The sequence below is a fragment of the Sphaeramia orbicularis genome, chromosome 4, assembly GCF_902148855.1.
Source record: "Sphaeramia orbicularis chromosome 4, fSphaOr1.1, whole genome shotgun sequence".
Lineage (NCBI taxonomy): Eukaryota > Metazoa > Chordata > Actinopteri > Kurtiformes > Apogonidae > Sphaeramia > Sphaeramia orbicularis.
This window is the reverse complement of record NC_043960.1, coordinates 45836026-45857046: the sequence shown is the minus strand read 5'-3', so window position 1 is coordinate 45857046 and position 21021 is coordinate 45836026. Positions and strand designations below refer to the sequence as shown.

General features: G+C 39.4%; 2 protein-coding genes across 2 annotated transcripts; both read right to left on the bottom strand.

The window, feature by feature from the left end:
* Nucleotides 1-7: 7 nt before the first annotated feature.
* Nucleotides 8-10625, bottom strand: dnttip2 (deoxynucleotidyltransferase, terminal, interacting protein 2). Its single transcript, XM_030132745.1, has 7 exons — nucleotides 10518-10625; nucleotides 5376-7513; nucleotides 4077-4215; nucleotides 3755-3850; nucleotides 2484-2648; nucleotides 1855-1964; nucleotides 8-759 (listed from the first exon to the last, which is right to left on the bottom strand). Exons 1-7 carry the CDS (start codon nucleotides 10590-10592, stop codon nucleotides 660-662), a joined length of 2823 nt encoding a protein of 940 aa, XP_029988605.1. The 5' UTR covers nucleotides 10593-10625; the 3' UTR covers nucleotides 8-659.
* Nucleotides 10626-11752: 1127 nt separating this feature from the next.
* gclm (glutamate-cysteine ligase, modifier subunit) lies at nucleotides 11753-19837 on the bottom strand. The gene is made up of 7 exons (XM_030133150.1): nucleotides 19457-19837; nucleotides 18099-18161; nucleotides 17222-17306; nucleotides 16562-16618; nucleotides 16286-16488; nucleotides 14185-14299; nucleotides 11753-12970 (listed from the first exon to the last, which is right to left on the bottom strand). The coding sequence occupies exons 1-7, from the start codon at nucleotides 19610-19612 to the stop codon at nucleotides 12801-12803; spliced, it is 849 nt and encodes a 282-aa protein (XP_029989010.1). The 5' UTR covers nucleotides 19613-19837; the 3' UTR covers nucleotides 11753-12800.
* Between the last annotated feature and the right edge of the window lie 1184 nt (nucleotides 19838-21021).

Below are 21021 nucleotides of genomic sequence, written 5' to 3'. Positions count from 1 at the left end.
CACCAAGGCCACAAAACACCCTTTTAATCCAAATATGCACAGCTGTATGTATTCACATACACTACATATTTCATGTATGTGAATAGCCATTTAGGTTTAGGAATGAAAGAAAAACTCTGTATATTTCTCATATATGTAAACATCACTTATCCATCCAGCATTTTAGCCTCATTTCAATTATATATTTTATAATCAAAACTGCAGACATGTTTAATTTTTTCTAAGCTATATGTACAGTATTTAAAAGGTGTAGTTTTGATATTATATGATAAAGACGGTGATCATTACAAAGGTTGTCATGTTCAGACTAGTTTTAGCCAACATTGGTTCTAGTCAAAAGAAAATACTGAATATTTATATACTGGATGTGTGTGGGCTTTTTTTTCTCACAATGACAATGATGTAATGTATAAAATACAGCTTCATTTTTATTAAAAATGGGTTAACTTGTAATTCAACCACAATCACTGTTTCTGAGTCATCTGCACTGGTAAGTGTGTTCATTTGTTGAATTATTTCACACTCAATCAAGAATGAGAAGGATTAAGGAAACACATCATGTTTCTGCACAAGCTCCAAAAATACGATCTGCTCGATGTTCCAGCCTCCAGGGGAACAGTTAAATTTGTAGTTTGAGTCTGTATGAAAATCCAGAGTCCTCACATCCCCTTCTTTTTATTGAGTTTGTGCTTCTTCCTCTTGCTGGCTCCCTGTGCTGCTTTCTCTGCGATGATGTTCTGAAACTTCTTTTTGTTGTTACTGTGAGAAGAGAACAGTTTAGTGTTTAAAAGCTGTTCCACATGCAGTTTTTCCTAGTTATGACAAAAAAAATTCCTCGCATTTCTTCATACAGTGTTTAAAAAGCAGCTCCAACAAAATCTAATTTTTCCACTTCATCATCTAAGCACAAAAATGCTGAGATGCTGCACTTAAGTCTTCTAACAGTAGGAAAACCCTGCACCACATAAGAAAAGAGCAAGGTTGAACTTTTAAAGCAACTGAGGAAAGTTACAAGTATACAGTACTATGCAAAAGTCTTGGTGACCAGTGGTATTGTTATTTTAACTAGGTTATAACAATCACATGTACATTTATCAGTCTCTGTACTGACATACACCTGGAAACAGCATTAAAACAAATAGGTTTTCCCACCATTACAAGTCTGCACCCACGGTAAAGCACTCATTTAATCTCCAGTTTACTTCTCTGACAAGTTTTGTTTCCAAGCTTTCTGAATTCTAAATTAGAATAGTAATATTAATAATCTGAAATTGGAGATTTTATATTGGAAACTGAAATTTAAGTCCTACCAGTCCACCTAAGTAACTTAACTATATCAGTATGGACCACCATAAGTTGTAGATAACACTGTGTTAGTATTAAATATATTAAATAAAGGATTGAGATTGTTTTAAAAAAATAAGTCAACAGTTTGGGTGATGCATACAATGGTACAGAGTTGTCCACGTGTTACCACATTCTTGTGTCAACAAAGCAGACTTTTCAATATTTTACTCCAAAATTTATTTTCAGCATAGTTGAATATAATATCTATAAGATTTTCTCCTACTTGATATCAATTTCTGTGAAGAACTGCATGTTTTCAATGTTTGTGTAAAGCTTAAAAAATTGATGTCTGTTTCAAGTCCACGTGTTACTGAGCAGTAATTTGATATTTTTCACCTAAAAATTTCATCTCCCGAAATTTTGTTATACTTAATGTTAAAGTGCTTATAAACACCCACTTAAATATGTGTAATACGCGCATATAAGTTACTCTGCTTACATGACAGACTGTTGAACATTAAATACGTCCACGTGTTACCGCTTGATCGGACCCTGATATGAACTTACTGTCTGAACTCTGCATCAGCCAACAACTCCTCCACCATGGTCCTCTTCCTCTCCTTCTTGGGAATCCGGGAATGATAGAAGTCGACTGGATTGTCGACAACTGTACCCACCTGTACCACACATACAGTCACACCATCAAAAATATTAAGTATTATATAGTCTCATGGAGATGTTAAAGGCACTATTCCTGCAATCTGCAGGAAAAAAAATGTTTACAATGAAATTCATTTATTCAGTGTAAAATGTTGTGAATATGTTTTGGAAGCCACTGCCTATCAGTGATTCTTTGTTTTGTTAAATGGTTAATTTTTTAAACAGTTAATGCATTTGATACGTCATGTACTTAACATCAATTTAAACTACTTTTGTTTGCATGTATGTATGTATTGTATATATACATTATATGTGTGCATGTATGTATTTTATGAATGCATGTATATATTGTATGTATAGGTATGTGTGTATGTATGTATTGTATGTAACATGTAAATTTCCAGGTCATACCAACCAGCCCTTGAGGTGAATTTGTCAGAGGGTCTGGGCAAAAAATAATGTTAAGAAACCAATCCTTTGCTTTATTTTTTATGGAGCTGTGCTCCAGTAACATGTCCACTGGTGTTTTTACGGACCTGGAAGTATTTGGGGAATCCATCTCTGTCGTTCTTCTTGTAGAACCTCTTTGGATCCATCGAGCCTCTCATCTTCAGGACCTGAAGGTCTGCCTTCAGCTCCTGGGTCAGTTCAGGGGCCTTCATATTGAACCAAGCATCTCCTGTTGTTTTCTTCCTCTCAACCTGGGACAAAGAGGGATGTTGATAAGCACGGTCATTACATGATAGAATTAATAAATTACGTATGAGATGTAATTTATTCATTCGCAATGCCCTCTATATTTAACAGTAAGACACACTTTACAGCTTTAGAAATAGTTGATAGACCACTGTAACATGGACCTTAAATGCACTTCTTATTTCTTCCTCATTAATCTTTGTGGAATCTTGGCTGCAGTTTCCTCTAGAGCAGTGATTCTCAACCAAACCTGTATTCAGTGAGTCATGGGCCTTTGACTGGACAAAAAAATAATGCTATCAAGCAAATCCTGTGCTTTATTTTTTTTATGGAGCTGAGCACCACCCATTCACACTTCCAAACAGGAGGTGGCAGTAATGTGCTGTAATTCTAATTAACACCATACATTTCACAACATAAACGAAGACCCAAATGTTTCTATTCAAATTATGGCGTAACTCAAGGATGACACTGACTACATCAGATATGGTTTTACCTACACAAAGGACAAAAACCTCAGTGTGTTTAATTAATTTTTTTTCTAAGTTTTAGGTTTTTGGTTAAAATGTACCTAATTTAGTGTTTAAAGGAATATTTCCATATTTAGCATCACCACCTGCTGGTTAGTTTGGTTTATCATTGAACTTGTCTTCTGGTTTGGCATATTGTGATATTCTGTATTATCACAAGTTCAAAAGACACCATCTTTTTTATTAAATACATTTAAGAAGTTGAACTTTTATCAATTTGGGTCGCAGTTTGTCATTGAGGGGTGATACTGGGTCCTGAAGCCAGACCATTTGAGAACCACTGCTCTGGAGGATGCAATAAACAGCTGTTTTGCTGATTCCAAATCTTCAGTGACAAACATCACCCTCCTCCTCATAAAGAACTGTAATTACAAATTGGAGTTTAACAGTTTAATGTATTTTATTATTGTCAGACTTTAGCATGCCGATTATGAATTTATGTTATTTAAGTATTTGCTCAAAGGCTATTATAATTCAATTTCTACAAAAAAAAAGACAGGTAATGTAATACTTGTTTCTAAAGCTGTATGAGGAGTGTCAGACTGAGGTGGTTTTGTATCAGCATCATCACTGACACTTACCCTTCGCTTCAGTTTTAAGGCTTGTTTGGATTCACTGTACGGTGGAACAGCATCTTTCTTTTCAAAGTCTGGACCAATCACACTCTTCTTCATCACCTGTGGGCAACAACAAAAAACACATCACTGCAAAGCACAAAACACCATCAACACATCAATTCCTGCAGATAAAAGGCCAAAGTCAAAAAGAACTGGAGCGAAACCGTGAATAACGGAGTCTCAGGTGTTATTGGATTTACTCACCCTTGCATAACTATAAAGTTCATTATTCATTCTGCATCACAGATCACCTTCAAAAAGGGAAAAAAATCAATCACTTATTTACCTCATCTTGGATCTTCTTTTCCTTTAGTTTTTGCAGTGAACTGGAGACAGGTTTTGATTTGCTGCCATCAAAATTGATGTATAAACCCCCGAGCTCCTTCACTCTGATGCCAGGGTCAATACGGCTGGACAACTCTTTCCTGGAAACAGATTGGCACAGGATAAACATCCTGAGGAGTCATGTCTCACCTCTGCACACAGATGACAAAATATAGTGATGTGTCAACACTTTCTGTATGTTCTCTCAGCTAAGAGAAGGTTGGCAATAAAACAGTCAACAAATCCCAGGAAAAGGCCCAAACCAGCAGCGAACTGATCCAACTTAAAGTACTACGCAGGCAGAGGTACCAAGAAGAGCTCAACTGATGTCCGCAAACTTGTCCACTAAGGTCAATAGTCTGGTCTTCTGCTCATTCTGCATTTTTGTTCAAAACAAACTACAGATTGTGAGTTTGTCAGTTGGTACCAGCGGTTAGTTAACTGACCATTATCATGGCAGTGAATGTCATAGGGCTCATCCTCACCACAACATAATGACTGTGGAGAACAACATCATTGGCCCACATTCAGTAAACAATAAAACCAATGACAGCCAATCAGAATACACCTACATTTAGAGGATGTCCTTTTTAACCTGTAACAGATGTACTTATCCTCATCCTGCTACTGTCTTTTATATAAATAAGTGAAAGAAAGCAGCTGGCTACAGGGAGGTGACAGTTTTCCAAGGTTCTGTTGTGAATCATAATAGTCTGTGGATATTTTTGTGAACCTTTAAAGATGACTGGCAACATCATGTGTTTAAATGTTGTGTAACAAGTTCATTTTTATAGAGACGAAGCAGATTGAAGGTATTTGTATTCACCTTTTGCTTTACTACTGTGTGAGCTTTGTCCATAAATGGTAAGAAACATGTCTCCAATAGTTTGTCCTGTGCACCCAATCTGTATCCTACAACAGGTGATCAATATTCATTTTGGGCTCTGACATAATTGGAGCACATTCAGTTCTTGGTACCACTGTTTACAGGATGCTGTTGTAGTCAGTCATTACGGGTCAGAGCCCTTTAGGCATCAACTTTATTAATCCCTGAGGGAAAAACTCTTAAACTTGTATTCAGAATTGTTACCAGTATTAAGTTGTGAATTGACCGGGACTCACTACTGTTACAGAGTGAAAAACACTCCCAGTGTCGACCCCTTCAACAGATCAGCTTCAAAATGGAAGGGCTTCATCCTTGGTCAACATGTAAATACAAGCGTCCAACTGACTAAATAAGAAGCCACCTTTATATACTTACGACTGTGGATTTCTGCTCCAGAAGAGGATTTCTGCATCTTCATCATCCTCATCATCCCCCTCTTCATCCACAAACTCCTCATCCTCCTCTTCCTCTTCCTTTTCGCCTACCCTCTCCTTATAGTAATGCTCATCAGCCTCTTGGCCAGGCCGAGTGTCAATCATAAAAAGTCCTGCAACTGATTCATCTGCAACTTCAGGCTCCTTAGAAGGCCCTGCTCCTTCATCCTCCTCCTCCTCCTCCTCTCCTCCGCAAACATCCCTCTCCTGCTCCTCTGCATCGTCATCGTCATCTTCATCCTCATCCTCATCCTCATCACTCTCCAAAAGGCTGATGACTTTTGTATTCTGGACAATGACATCCTGGGGCTGCTGTTCAGAAACTGGCTGTACTGTGATTTTGTGGACCTGGTTAGATGTCACCTGAATGGAGTCCTGGGTCTGCAGGGGCTCCAGGACAGGCAAAGACCAATCACTGGGGTCAACCACCTGCTGCGCTTCTCTATCCAATATACTGGCTTCCATTTTTTCCTCCTCTCTGGACATTTCCACACAGTTATCCTCACCAGGAGGCGCTTCTCTGTGTGATGTGTGGGCGTCCACATTGCCTACTTCCATGACTTCGTCCTCCTCTTTAGTGACTTCAGAAGCTTCATCACATGTTGTTACTGTAACTGACTGGAGAGGCTTTAACGGCTCTGATGACTGGACTGTTTCCTGCATCATTTCCATCTCTGAGGTGTCTCCAACCTTGTTTCCAGCTGATGGCTCCTCCTGCTGGTCTCCGACCATCACTGCAGGCTCACTGACTGTATCTTCTAAGTGGTCTGATATGGGCATGGAGATGTGGGGATGTTCCTCTGTGACAACACTCATTTCCCTTTCTGCCTTTTCTGTAGTTGTATCCTTCTGTAGAACACTCTTCTCATGTTCCTGTGTCACTCCACTGTCTGTTGCTGATGTGAGGTTGATACACATCACACTTTCCTCATCTTTTTCTTCTGCTGCTTGGCTCTCATCTTCCAGCAGTGTGCTCTCTGCATCCTCAGCGATCACTGTGTTTTCTAACCTTGAGTCGTTTAGTGAACCATCCTCCTCACCTGGTTCCGTAGCTCGCACTAAAACAACACTTAGAACCTTGTTTGACAACTCAGACACTGGAGCAATGTGACTGCTGTTTCCAGAACCAGTGCGGCTACTGCATGGAGTCCCTCCGCCTCGAGCAGAGCAAGGGCTGCCCACTGCCGATTCCAAGTCAGAGTCCACGCCTGCTTTAGAGCCTGTGGACCGACTCCTGCCTGATCTCATTCTGCTGTAAGTTGGTCCTGACTCAAAGCCTTCAGAGTCACATGACGGAGGCTCGTTCACATCAACATTGGCTGCTGCCTTCCCTCTCACTGCTGTGGTCCTTCGGCTTGTTGGAGCAGAAGAGTGAGATCCTTCTGAGGTCACATCCTCCTCCAGATGGATCGGGATCGGCTGTATTTGCCGCCTGGATCGTGTGGTTCTGCGGGTGGTGGAGACAGAGACTGTCACTCCTGCACCACTGCAATCTGCATCCGAAACCTCGGAGTCTTCCACCTGGCGTCTCGCGTCTGACCTGGTGCGAGTGCTTTTCCTTCTGGTGACCGGTTGGGATTCAGACACCACAGAGCTGCAAAACTCTGTGTCGACCGGTTGGTCTGCCTTGGCTTCTCCCACTTCAGCAGGAGCTGGATCAGAACCATGGCTGGTTTTCTTCCTCCTACTGTTTGGCTGAACCCTTTGGCCACCTCTCGAGGCAGATACTGCAGATGAACAGGACTCCACCTCAGACACCTCCTCGTCTTCTTGACTGATGCCACGGAGCTGCCTCCTTCTCCCTCTGGGGCTTGTTACTGAAGGTCCGACATCAGACACTGCAGAGCAGCAGGATTCTACGTCGGATACGTCAGCCTCATGGACCGACCCCACAGGGGTCGAGGGCTGCTCTGGACTGTGGAGTCTGGATGCTCTGCTGCACCTTTTTCTTGAGGAGTTTAGAGGGTTTCCTCCCATATCTTTCTCAAGTTGGCTGCTGGTCTCCTGCAGGGCATGCTGGGTAGGGCTCTCTGCTCGTTTAGCAGTGCTCCTTGTTCTTCGACCAGTAGATGGGGTGGCCTGGAAGACCAGAAAAAGCACAAAGTATGTCTTAAAGAGGCAAAAGTCCATGTTTTCATCAAGAGAAACCACCATTAAAAACTTACTGGTGTCCGAACCCTTTCTGCAGTTTCTGTGCTTTGTGGAAGATGGTGTGTTACCTGGGAACTATTGTCCATGAACTGATTTACTTTACACTAGGGTCTCTGCTGCAGTTTCCTCACAAACTTGTGAAATTATGTGATCCAGTCTTTTAAAAGTGAAAAACCACCCTGTTTGCTGTGTCTATAAACTGTGACACCATGTCTATAAATAGATAACCATTTTGACTGACATTTCCTCATCACCTTTTAATGTTACCAAGAACAGGAAAAGCAGCCATTTATAAGAGCTCATATTTGATAAATAACAATATGAATTGTATGCATGTATTATGTTAAACACATATAAGATATATTTTATCTATCCCCCAAGGGGGAAATTCAAAAGTACAGTAGCAAAAGACTAAAGACATCAAACACAATGGAAAGATGAAAAGAAGATAAAAAATATATATATAAAATGTTAACATGTTAAACAATAAAAACATAAGGATGAATCAGTACATTTAAGTGGAGGTAATGGGGCCTACTTTTCCATGTCTCATCATTTATACAAAAAGAATGTACACCGAGTCGAATGATTACGAATGATTATTAAAACATTAAGGAAAAATATTGTTTCTTGTTTAAAGGTTTTTGACCTGCAAATTAATAATTGACCGACCATTAAATCATCATTAAATCAACCATTAAATTATCGACCGATAAATGCATTTTTTACTTGTATCGGCTGATGCGTGAGTGTGTTTGCCGATATATTTTTCCCAGCATGATTTACAGACAGGTGCCCACAGGCAGGAATGTCAGGGGGCACATGCCGCTGACCATACGTACGTTTGTGCCATACGTACCTCACAGTGACTACGTGAAGACCATGCGACCATACAAAGTGAAAGTGAAACTAAAGACGCTTTACTAATTCCTCCAAGTCTCCCACTGTTGTGCAATTAATTTTCCTTTTCCCTACCTTCGGAAACTTTAATTTGAGGATGGTTGTTTATCAGTGGTAAAACGTGTTATTAGTGAAATACATAGCTTCTCTCTGCATGTCGCTGTGTGTAGCGGCTGTTCACTCATCGGTGGCGCTCAAAACGCACAGACTGCAGTGGCTGCTTTTCACCTTATTCTTGTTTATCATGTTATTCAATAAGAATTCCTTACCAAGAAAAATAAGCAGATCAAATAAATTAAAGAGGGTAAAGAGTATTGGAAGTGGGGCAATGCGCATATTATGCACAATTCTTTTTAAGTTGTTTTGTGTTGTGTATTGCTGCTAACACTTTCCTTATCTTAGGAAAGCCATTTGCACTATAAGAGATTATGTCAGTTAAGTGCACTAAAATGTAGGCCTAAGCATCAAATGACTAGGTGGGAAATAGTTGGTTACTTTTAAAATTAAGTATAGTACAGTCACTGCGCTATATATAATTGCGTGGTATAGCGCACACTGTACTACAGTGTGTACTATATTATGCTGCTTGCTTGTTGCTATTGTGTGTAATACTGTAATTATTTTATTTATGCTTGAATAGTTATTTTCAAGGAAATTACTTTAAGAATTAAGAGCACTGAACTCCTTTTGTTTTGTTTTTATTGGAATGCATGTTTGATAAAGTTCAACAAAGACTTATAACATTTGTTATCATTGTGCCATTTTTATGATGTACATTGAGGGAGCAAAAGCAGTATCGGCTCCAAATATCGGCTCAGGAAAATCGACAGCTCGTATTGGTCATCTGCTAAGGCTCATGAAAAAAAAAAAAAATCAGTATCGGCCTAAAAAAAATCTATCAATCCCCACTGCAAATATATTAGTGACAAAAGAAAATTCCCCTGCAACTTACCTATGGCTCACAACCCCGGGAATAGATGCTGTGGTGAGTATTTGTGGCAGCAGGACTGTAGATGTGAGACCCATCTACCCCAAAGTAAAACTGTACTTGTTGCTGTTCTTGGCTGTGTATATTATTTTGCCAAATCTTGCCACAGGAAGAATGAAAATGCAACTTATCTACTGTCGTGGACAACAGTGCAGACTCATGTCACAGACACATTAAGTGGTCTGTTATTTTAAAGACTGATTTTCAATACAGCACAAAACACATAAAGCAAAGAAAGCAGCAGCTGAAAACAAACACAAACATAGCGTTCGGGGCTGTGGTTGCACTAGTGGAATTAGTTCCTGTGGTTGTAGAATCTGTAGGTCAACACACAACAGAAGCTCCTGTTGTTGGACTGAGTGTTCATTTGTCTTTGAATTTAAACTACTGTCTTTCCTAAATGAGCTGGATGTTTAAGGACGATACTAAAAGTCGTGATCATTCGTGAGCATCTTGGAGGCAGCGTTTTGAGGTCTATTCTGTTGCAAAAGCATGTAATCATAGCATGCATAAGTACACGTGTGAACAGAAGACAGAAAGGTTAGTGCTGCCTCTGAGATGCTCACGAATGATCCTGACTTTTAGTATGTGCGAAGTTTAACCTTTAACAGGAGATAAGGAGGTCCCCATGAACAGTGGATGTTTCATAAAACTTCTCGACCACCACTTAACTTATATCTGTGTGTAAGTTAGAACAGGTGATAAATAAACACAAGAAGTTTGAAAACTAAATCTGCAAACAACATCCAGTGGGACTTTAAACAACTCAAACAGAGGAAAGTAAAGCTTCCAACCACGTGTCTATTTTCCACTGGTGTTTCTAAACAGCTGTGAGTTCGGAATCATCTCCTCTGGTAATGACCAGCGATTTAACGACTCACAGAGTTAAGACGCCTGCAAACTGTGGACATGATTACGATCCTGTGTCCACGTGAGTGTCAGCAGCTCCATCACCCACGTGCCTGGTTCGTTGTCGTCGCGTGACCCCTGTACCTGAGCTCAGGACGGTTCCGGGTCTAAAACACACCTGTCTGAGTCACTCACCTGGACATCGGGGTTCTGGTCCGGGTTTGTTGGACTGGGAGGCAGGACACGCGCTCCTCTCCGGGTCGACACCATCTTACACGCGTCTTCTGCTCCTCGGGTACTTCCGGTATGTGATCCAGACTCGACCAATAGAAATGAGAGACCAGGTCAGGCAGACGATCCCAGAGCTGGGAACGACACAAAAAATGGAATTCATATGTTTTACCCCCCCCTCAAAAAAACAAAAACAAAAAAACAAAAAAAACACTAAACATATTTATATAAACGGCCGGACGTGCTCTGAATACTAAGTTTGACTTGAAATTAATTATAATATATGTGTATTTACGTTTTCATAAATATAGATTCTTGAAACACACACTGTAGCCAACCTGTAACATATCCATCAACTGTGTCCAATATAATACGTTTTTTCTGTTTTGCACATCACACCTTTTGATATTTTATAGTGATATAAGTGCGTAGAACGAATAAAGTCATATAGTCTTGTTTTTTCCCCTTTTTGAGCAAAACATGTTTATTGTTTAGTTTTGAGGAACTTCTCCCTCTTCTCTATATTGATAGTGCAATCAGAAAATAGTCAACAATACTTTGATAACTCTGTAGTACTGTGTGGCAAAACTTTAGCAACCCTGCACATAGGAAAAAAAACAAACAAAAAAAACAAGTTACGGGTACGTATTAATTCGTACACAAAAAGTCTTCAGTTTCTTAATGCTGTAACCAGTTCTTTAACTGATGAAGGGAGTATCTTAGTTTGATAGAGAGAATAGATTGCACCATGCCAGGGTTCATTGGGTTCATCAGGCTTGTAAAACAGTGAATGAGAATGAGACCCCAATCACACATGGATTGGCTTTCAGAGCCACTGTTTGGTATGGGATGGATAATACAAGATGCTGGCCACAAAGTCTGGATAGAAATAGATGTTAACATGTATTGTGACTTGATCATTGTATGGCATAAACAATGCCATAGTACATGCGTCCTGTAATCAGCTAATGGGAGTCAATAGAAATATTGTGCATGGGAGTTCTTTGGCCAGGCTGTGCATACGTGTGATCTAAACAGTTTTTTTTTTTTTTTTTTTAATTCTGTTATCTTATTAGGTACTGTATGTTCTTGAAAAATCACTTATCAAACCATTCACCACAGCTTATTTCCCCCATTTTTCACAAAATGACCATTGCCTCCTCATTCTTCTACATACCAAACACAAGTGCAGACAAAACTGAAAGTTTAGTATCTTTAATAAAGCCAGTTCATGATATACAGACATGACAACATTAAACATGTTTACAGTACAATGGAGAAGCTGCTTCATTCGATTTACTGGACCCTGTCTGGGAAAAACAGCCATGATACACATAAATATTTGTTTCCACATCTTCATAACATGGAGTTTCCAGTGCTATAATAATGCATGTAGGACATCAGCCTACTGTGCATGTGACTGTCACAATATTACTGACTCTCATCCCTCAAATTAATCTCATTTGCATGAGGTGGGTAAACATTTCCATGCATCATCAAATAGAGCATGGTTTATAAAACATGACACACTGTTAGTTTTCAGTTAGGTCTAATCCAATCTGCATCTTAAAATATACATTTATAATGGACTTAAAATGGTGCTTTTTACTCAGCTGAGGAATGCAAATTGTGTTACACACAGGAAACTTGAATTACAAGAATAAAAATCTGACTTCTTTTGTACAATATTTGTCTCCATTACCTCATTAAAATGTCTGTAATCAATTGGTATTAAAATCAACACATGTATTACAGTCTTCTTTACCCGTTTGTAATCTTTTCATTGAGGGTTCTATACTTAAAGCTTGATTCACACAGTTGAAGTAAAAACAAAGCAGGTATGAGAGGTGGAATAAAAGATAAGAGGCACTTCACAACAGAACAAGGTTATCGAAGCTTAGCAGCCAACACTTTCCACCATTTAAACAGCCCCCACTGTGCTGATAAATGGCTGAAATTTTAATGTACTGGTCATAGCTGCTGTCTGTCTCCCACCTTCATTCTCAGTCCATCGTCTGTGTTCATCTCTTACTTCTGATCACAATGAGATGATGGCAATGAACACCTGCATCTGACAAACTCAAGGAATCATAGATGATCAAGAGGCAACAGGATCTGGAGGAGGAAATGACTCCATGGCTCGTGATGATTGGTGGTATTCAGAGGTGTTACTTTGCATGTTTGTGTATGAAAGAATAAAGGAGAAAAATGGCTTCATCCCTCAGTCTTGGTCACTTGTGGGCCATGCTAAGGGCTCACCTTCCTGGCACTCACCAGGTAGCCCTTGGCCTTGATGATGCCCCTGCTTTTAACAATAATGGAGTAGCGCAGGACCCACTCCAGCCTCCAGTTGGCCATGTTGAGGTCCTGCGTTCCCTCCTGCAGTGCCTCCTGGAATGCAGCTGCTGACATGAGCTCTGAAGATGGAGACAAACGGACAAAAAGGATTTATGTAGTAATACATAAAATTATGAAGTACAGTGAGAACACACACAGTTTACAGAAAATGTTGTTTAACCTGATGTAAATAGTGTATTTGGAGTTAATGTGGTTACTGAATACAGTACCAGTCTACAGTTTCTTTACTCAATTGGAATTATGTCATTAAATGTACTATGTTAGAAGGCAAAGTCAATCAGATTTATCAATCAAGGCTTTGCCTTGCCCAGAGGTTTGTCTCAGACAGAACTTTACAGTAAATGAGAAGAGCTACCCAATGAGGAGACACATGAAAAGGGGTGTCTTTGGCTTTTTTCTGTCTCGTCCACATTAGTTCAGTTGATTCTAGGTTATTGGCTGAAGGTACACACCTACTTACCAATAAACACTTCACTACACAATAAAAACTAACAGAGTATGAGAGGAGGAATAAAAGACTGGAGGTATCTGTCAGAACAAGTTTATCAAAGCTTGGCACAATATACATATGGGGATTCAGGAAGTTATTTGTTTATCTTCCATGAGTGATTTGGCCTTGAGAAACTTGATTGTACTGGATCAGCCATTTAAGCCCTGTTCAGACCTTGCATTGATATGCGTCCTAAGATAAATGACCTAAAGTGACCAGGTCTGAGTGCTTCTATTCAGATCTGGTGTTGAAATGAACATGTGTTCTATGTTTAAGTTGAAAAGGCTGTAGTGTTTTACTTAATGCAAACGCTGATGCCATGAATCAGTCAATGCACAGTCAATATCAATATGATGTTGAAGAATTTTAAAATAACTGATCTCTGTTTATGAATTTCTACTGGGTTATAAAAGTGGTGGAGGTGGAGTGTCATTCAAGTGAATTCAGGCAACACTATACATAAAAGCTCATTATTCATCATTGTGGACTTTTTGTGGTGTTTAAAAACACTCCAATATGATACACTTGGGTCTGTAGTCAGAGCACATCGGCTGAGGAGGGAGTCTTTAAATCCATCCCTGTTCAGACTGCCAAACGAATGTGGACAAATGCATGTCAGACTCCTCAAATACATCCTGACTGATTAGATAAGAATGCATCCTGGGTATGTTAGAACTTTTCATTCCAGCTGTCCACATTTGATTGAATAACCAGAACAACTGGTAATACTGGGTCTGAACAGGGCCTTAGACTTGTAGAAAATGTCCATCGTCTGATTTTCACCTTTGGGGTCGTTGTGTGTGAGTAGCTGGATGTCAAAGTCCTTAGCGAAGGCCGTCAGATCAGGGGGCATCACACAGCAGGAGGCCAAGTTAACCTGGTTACTGCTAGGTTTCACCTGCTCAGAGACCAGACAAAGCTTGAGTACACACCAAATTACATCATATAGAGGGTATGCACATATGTCACTTCCCCCTGGGCCACGCCCCTCTAAGTCAGAGTGAGTGGCAAAAACCAACCTGCTCAACATGATGGAGTATAGCAGTAAACACAGTGGGACTGGGAAAATGTGAAATATGAAATTAAATTAAGGACAATTGGACTGGACATGGATCCAATACGAGCTACCAAAGAACAAGTGGTCTACAAACACTGACATGTGGCCCAAAATCGCGTATCTGGACATCCAGGGTGTAGGGGATTATCGCTATTTTACCTGAAACAAATATACATGGTTTCACCATGACTGACAACCAGGGTCCAAAACTAGGGCCCAGAACCAGCTGATCCAAAGTGCATTTACATTAGACCGTGTACTGACCCCAGTGAATATATGCATGATCTACTGGTACTGAGGAGATTTACTGAGTCTTGTTCAGATCAAGTACTTTATATAACACACATACTACTGCTTTGTACGAGCAGAGTACGACTTTATTCTTGTAAATTATGATATTTTTCCCACCTGTTTTTAAATTACAACAGTATTCTTGTAATATTATGGTTTTATTGTCGGAATATGATGACTTTAATCTCATAAACAAATGACATTTTATGAGGTTTTTTTTTTTATAACTTCGACTTTATTATCATAAAATTATGGGGTTTATATCGATATTTTATGATTTTATACTCATAGTGACAAGTGTTTTTATTTTCTCATGTGGCCCTAATACGCTGTCGTAGCTTTATTCTCCAGTTCCCCCGTATTTGAAAAACTAGGTTAGCCTCAGTTTCAGTTAGTTTACTAATCATGTAGGAACACAAGGTTCATAATCACAAAATGAAGACAAAAACCATGAAAGATCTGATCATGAAACCAAGAGCTTTAATAAGAAGTAACATTAGCCAAAACAATACGTCATTTAAGGTATGATTTTGCCCAAAAATACAGCATAAATTAATGTTAGCTGACACCAAACAGGATCCACAAATCTAGGTTTGGTTTCCTGGATTTGTGGATCCATCTGCTTCTCTTTTCTTTGTCTATCGGTGCCTGTAAAACGATAGCTCCGGCTGCTTTTCAAACCTGTTCATACAATCAATCACACAACAGCTCTGCCCCATTTTTTTTTTAAATTAAATGTTGTTCTTAAGTTTGGATGGTATTGAAGCCACTGCTGCTACTCTATTCTCTCTTTCTGCCACTCAGTGGGCGTAACCGCAGTGACTTCTGCTAGCGGTGACATCATGTGCATACCCTCTATAGATAAATACATATACAGCTGGAATGACTGCACAGTCCAGGATCTGTCAGATGTGCAGGTGGATGCAAATCCTAGAATCTGTACTAATCAGAGGCTGATCCTGTGATGGTGGGAGTTTGGCTTCATTTTATGCAGAGAAAACAGTGTTATGTTAATTACCCACAACTCACTGTTGCGTCATTATCAATACAGTAAAAACCCACCCATGAAAGGACGTGGCGCCATTATAGACAACTGAGAGTATGTTTTGAAAAGGCAGCAGTGTTTAAGTTGATGGCATCACCATTTCAAATTTGCTTACTTTTTTCGTCATTTGCATAAGATGCATTTGTTCACATTTTGCATAGCCCTGTGATGAACTGGTGATATTTCCAGGGTGTACTTCTTCATGATACATATATGATGAACACTATAGTATATAAATCAAATCAAATTTTATTTATATAGCACCAAATCATAACAAAAGTTATCTCATGACGCTTTACATAGAGAGTTGGTCAAAACCAGACTCTAAGCTCTAAGCTCTATATATGTGCCATGAAAGCCTCAAAATGTTAAAAATACTATAATATTCATTATACTATAGGCAAAAGAATAAGAAACTCAGTGGCTCACTGGACAAAGTTTTCACTTAATAAATCCCCATTAAAAATATCAACATAAACATTCACACCCACCTGTGCCCAGTTGTAAAGCTGTTCCAGCAGATCTTTGTCCAGGTCAGAAGTACCGATGGCTGCGATCTGCTGGCACCTGACCAGAGCCTCCAGCTCCTCCCAGGCCGGCTGAAGGTGGGCCAGTGTCTGACTGTCGCCCTCCGGGGGTCCAGGTGGCGCTATGATAACAGAGTCCAGCTGGGACACTGCAAGTGTCTGACAGGCTACAGATGGCAGACAATTTAGCTTCATTTTTAAGTCATATTGAAGATTTTACACAAGAGATTAAAAGCTCACCCATCTCCACTGCCTCTCTGATAGAAGACTGAGCCGGCTCACAGAGAAACAGTTTGGCTTTAAAAAGACAGAGAAAAGAAGGTTAAACACAGAATGTGAACTTTTGCCATTTTGCAACTGATTAACATGCTTTACAGTGGCTTAGTTATTCTAAAACCTGTTCTCTTCACCAATCCCCTTTTTCTGACACACATATTCATGTAAATCAGCACTTCATAAAGGAAATCATCACAAAACTAAATCCAAAAATTTAATACAAATAAAGTCATAATTCATTCATTATCTCTCACTAAACAGCCAATCTCAATACTTAGCCCTTCCTTAAAGATTCAGTGTGCAATGTTTTGTTTTGTCTGATACAGGATCTTCAGTTCAGAGGATATCAACACTGAAAACAAAGTTCCTGTGATGCACCTTACAGATGCCACCACCATAAAAAAGGACAAATATCAAGAAGTCAATTTGCATACACTAATGACAACATAATTCTGGATATCATATTTACAAATTCATTTTCCAAACCACTTAATACTGAAGAGGGTCACAAGGATTTTCTGCAAATAGATCCTCCTCAATCACCTTAAATTTACACACTGGATCTTTAAATGTGCCAAGTTATGAATTTAATATTCTGTTTCAGGGTACACAACCAACACTTACCTGAAACCTTCAGCTCTTCCCGCTCTTCAGGAGTAATGGCATCTGTTGCCTGTGGAATGGAACAGTCCAGCGTATCTGCAAAGTCCTGCAGAACAGAAAAAACATTCCTCAGATTTAAGTAATCTGACTGTAATTAACACAGCAAAAAAAATCTGCCTGTTTCTCCATTAGTAAAGGCCTGAAGCTGTAACCCATCTATCATGTTCTTTGACATTTCTCTGCAAGATTAGTGTGTCATGAGCCTTCAATTTGCATGTATTTAGGACCCTTTCGGATAATTTTCAATGTCCCCCATCCCCATTTGAACCCAGTGGGTGTGGAGATAAAAGCTTGAAGCAGATTAGCTGATGTTAGCAAAACAACCATCGGGAGGGCAGCAGCGTGTTCAATGTGAAAAGTGCAGCATTTGGTTTGATTTTAATGCACCAAAGCATGTTACTCAGAATAAAACTGAAGACAATTGTTAAAATCTTTTCCCAGGTTTTAGCTTACTTAGAGAACAACATCTCTAGGAAAAATCTATAAAGTTTTTGCACCATCACCCCCACCCATAGACAGACTGATATTCCCAATGGCGCCTTTGGCAGCCAGCACTGCATGAACATTCATCATGACAGCTCCTTTTCAGTACGGCCCCAGGCTTCGTTTGATGTCTATCACTACGTTTACTTTATCTGTCCAAGCCCTGGAATCCTACACCCCAACCTGAAAACACCACGTTACTGTCAAACTCATTTACATGCTGCTCATCTAAGCAGTTAATACAAATTCCACTATTTATTTCTTTTTACTGTTCAGCACAACTGGAATACATCTGCACAGTTTGGTGGCTCACTATGCTAAACAGAACTGAAGAATATCAAAATATCTTCCTCACCTCTGATGTTGGCTTAGGCAGGGAAAACCAGTCAGTCAGCGTGGCTTTAATGCAGTCTTGAAGCTGAAATATTTAACACAAACACTTTCAGTTATATTATCCATCTATGAGACTAGGAAACAGTTCCAACAATCTACAAAATTTCAACTCAAACTTGTGATAAAAATATTTGAGGTGTTTGAGGTTGAGGGTTACAGTTTTTTGCTGGTCATATTCGTCACTACTACTGACCGACATCAAGTCCTGAGATATAAACAATGGCATGAGGTTTCAAATAGTGATCACAATGACGCACTTACAGTATATGAGCAGAAGGGGAGAGTATTTGACATACCCTGAAAATCAGAAATGCAACTGTTCAACAGATTAGATTTGCTGTAGTTTTTGACACATTTTTAGGTTGTTTAAGGTCATATTAAACCACAGAATTTTAGATAATCAGTACTGTGTTGGCTCAGGGTTAGGGTTAGACCAGTGTTTTTCAACCGTGGGGTCACCTGAAACTTCTAGTAATTGATAAAAATAAAAAACTTTCTAATAAAAATCATGTGGTGAGTTGAGAGAGACAATCCCAATACATAAAAGACATGACGAACTCTGAAGCTGAAACTGAAGCACTGTGGTGCTGTTTATCTTTCAAATGTTGATTGTGGTCAGTTTCAGATGCTGCAGCTCTTTCTTAATTCATAGTTTGAGTTCTTGTTTGTTCAGTATTAATTGTCAGCCTTGTAAATACAAAGTGGACCGACTGTACATATCCTGACCAAGGAAAATAAAATTCTCACTTTGTGCAGTAATCTACACCTGGCTTTTCTGCCTCCGTCCAAAATAATATACATTATATAGACTAAATGTCATCTAAAATTAACGTTTATTTGCAACATAGTATAGCAAACTATTACATGATCAAAAACAAATTAATTTTAGCAAAAAAAAAGTCTCTGTTTTGAACGTCTGGAGTCGTCAGAAATTTGTGATGTTAAAATAGGGTCACACGCCAAAAAAAGGTTGGGAGCCACAGGGTTAGACTAACCCCTTCACCCAGAGTTAACCAACCTCTGGTCCAAATTACTACTGTTACTCAGTTTGGTTCAATACTGCACATGGGTTAAGTCTGTAGGAACTGTACTACAGTACTTCCTACCATGAATGTTATTTCTTTTGTTATAAACTTATAAACAGTAAAACTGTAGGTGATGCGTTCATGCTGCTGTCGTCAACTAGTTAATAATAATTCAGGTAACCAGTCGTTTACTTGCGGGCTAACATCAAGCTAATGAGCCCACTACAGCAGGTGCTAACTAACATGTAGGTAAAAGTGCGGAGTGTTTGGTCCGTATCAAGTTGTTCCTTCTCACCTCCTCGCTGGGGGAGCTCGGACATTTCCGTTTCAGGCGGCTGCGGTTGACTAAATTCCCGGTGTGGAGTCTGAGGGTCTTTGCCTGGTTGAACATCTTTGCATTAGCGCTCAGGTCGGTGTTTTGAGGATCCATGTGCGTCTCTTCTGCTAGCATCAAGTTGCTATTCAGTGTGAAATGTGTCGATCCGCTCCTTCCTCAGCACGCGCTCTGAAGCTTCTGGATGTTTGTCAAAGGTAAAGGGTTATGGTTGAGGTTAGGGTTCAGGTTAGGGACTAAACTACAGCCCCACAGCTCTTAGTAAAATACTAGAGTCAGGATGACTTGCAGTCAGTGAAAACTGACGAGACTGGTTGACGGCTGTTTAGTGGCTGTTATCGAGGAAAGCCGGTCGGCCACGCCCACACCGAGGTGTCACAGAGTGACCCGGAAAACCCGGTCAGGATGTGGTCTCACCTGTTTTGTTTTGTTTTGTTTTTAAATTACTGTCGTTGGCACAGAGCAAATTTACGTATTAAGAATGGGAAAATGTTACAGAAGAGTAAAACAGAAATACATTGGGAGACATGGAGGAATGGTGAAACAGAACTATTGCAAATATCTGAATCAAAATAAACAAAAATATTAAGATATTTGAAGTGTAATGAAAATAGAGAAACAGAAAGAAAAATAAATAAAAAAATAAATCTGACTGGACAATAGAGCACAAAGGACCAAGGCGAGATACAATTAAAACAGCAAGGACTTAGATAAACTAGAATAAAGTTTTCTGGCTTTTTTGGACATATTTACAATGTACTGTAGAGGTCTGTAATATTTGATTAAATCACATATAAACAAATTAAAGGAGGGGTTTGTGTTTTTCCATTTGCAACGATGAATATGAAATTTACCCCAAATAATAATAAGGTCAACAATATGTTTGATGTTAACTTCTAATGAATGCATAAAATAAATAATATCACATAAAGAAGAAGACGGAATATTTGCAATTTTTAAGGACAACCAACTGTGAATATCAGCCCAGAGTGAAATGCTGTGTGAACAATTAAAAAATAAATGTTTAATGGTTTCGGCTTCAGAGGAACAAAAAAACACAGGGATCCACATCAAAATTAAATCTTTTGTGCAAAAAATCACTAGCAGGGTAAATTCGCCATGCGATTTTGAAGTGAGTTTCCTTTACTTTGGGAGCAGCATGATGGTTTCTTCATTCATTCACAGTCACCAAACACTGAGGTGGATCCAGGAGCGGATTTCTGTGTGGCTGCCACTCCACACCCCGTCACTAGATGGCAGTGTAATGCTTCACATTAATGCAGTGAGACCGTCCTGTGATGAAACCAGACTGTGAACAACAAAGGCACAGATGGAAACTAAGTCTTACCCTACCACTACAAATTATTATTATTATCAAAATGTATTTATATACGTGCTCATTTTATTTATTTAACCTTTATTTACCAAGAAGTCCTTTGAGATAAAATAGCCTATCTTTTTCTGTCATTGTTTCCCCATTGCAGACAAAGAGGTTCAGAAAAGGGATGGATGGAAAATGCAAGGAA

Bases quoted from the DNA above. Each gene is read 5' to 3' on its own strand.
- dnttip2 (XM_030132745.1), bottom strand. From the start codon at position 10,592: ATGGTGTCGACCCGGAGAGGAGCGCGTGTCCTGCCTCCCAGTCCAACA. The intron at 2,649-3,754 runs GTAAGTGTCAGT...TCTTTGTCCCAG, and splicing joins CCTTAAAACTGAAGCGAAGG to GTTGAGAGGAAGAAAACAAC. The intron at 1,965-2,483 runs GTCCGTAAAAAC...TGTGTGGTACAG, and splicing joins GATTCCCCAAATACTTCCAG to GTGGGTACAGTTGTCGACAA.
- gclm (XM_030133150.1), bottom strand. From the start codon at position 19,612: ATGCTAGCAGAAGAGACGCACATGGATCCTCAAAACACCGACCTGAGC. The intron at 16,619-17,221 runs GTAAGTGTTGGT...GTCTTTTTAAAG, and splicing joins GGAAGAGCTGAAGGTTTCAG to CCAAACTGTTTCTCTGTGAG. The intron at 14,300-16,285 runs GTGGGTGTGAAT...GTCTCTGAGCAG, and splicing joins AGCTTTACAACTGGGCACAG to GTGAAACCTAGCAGTAACCA.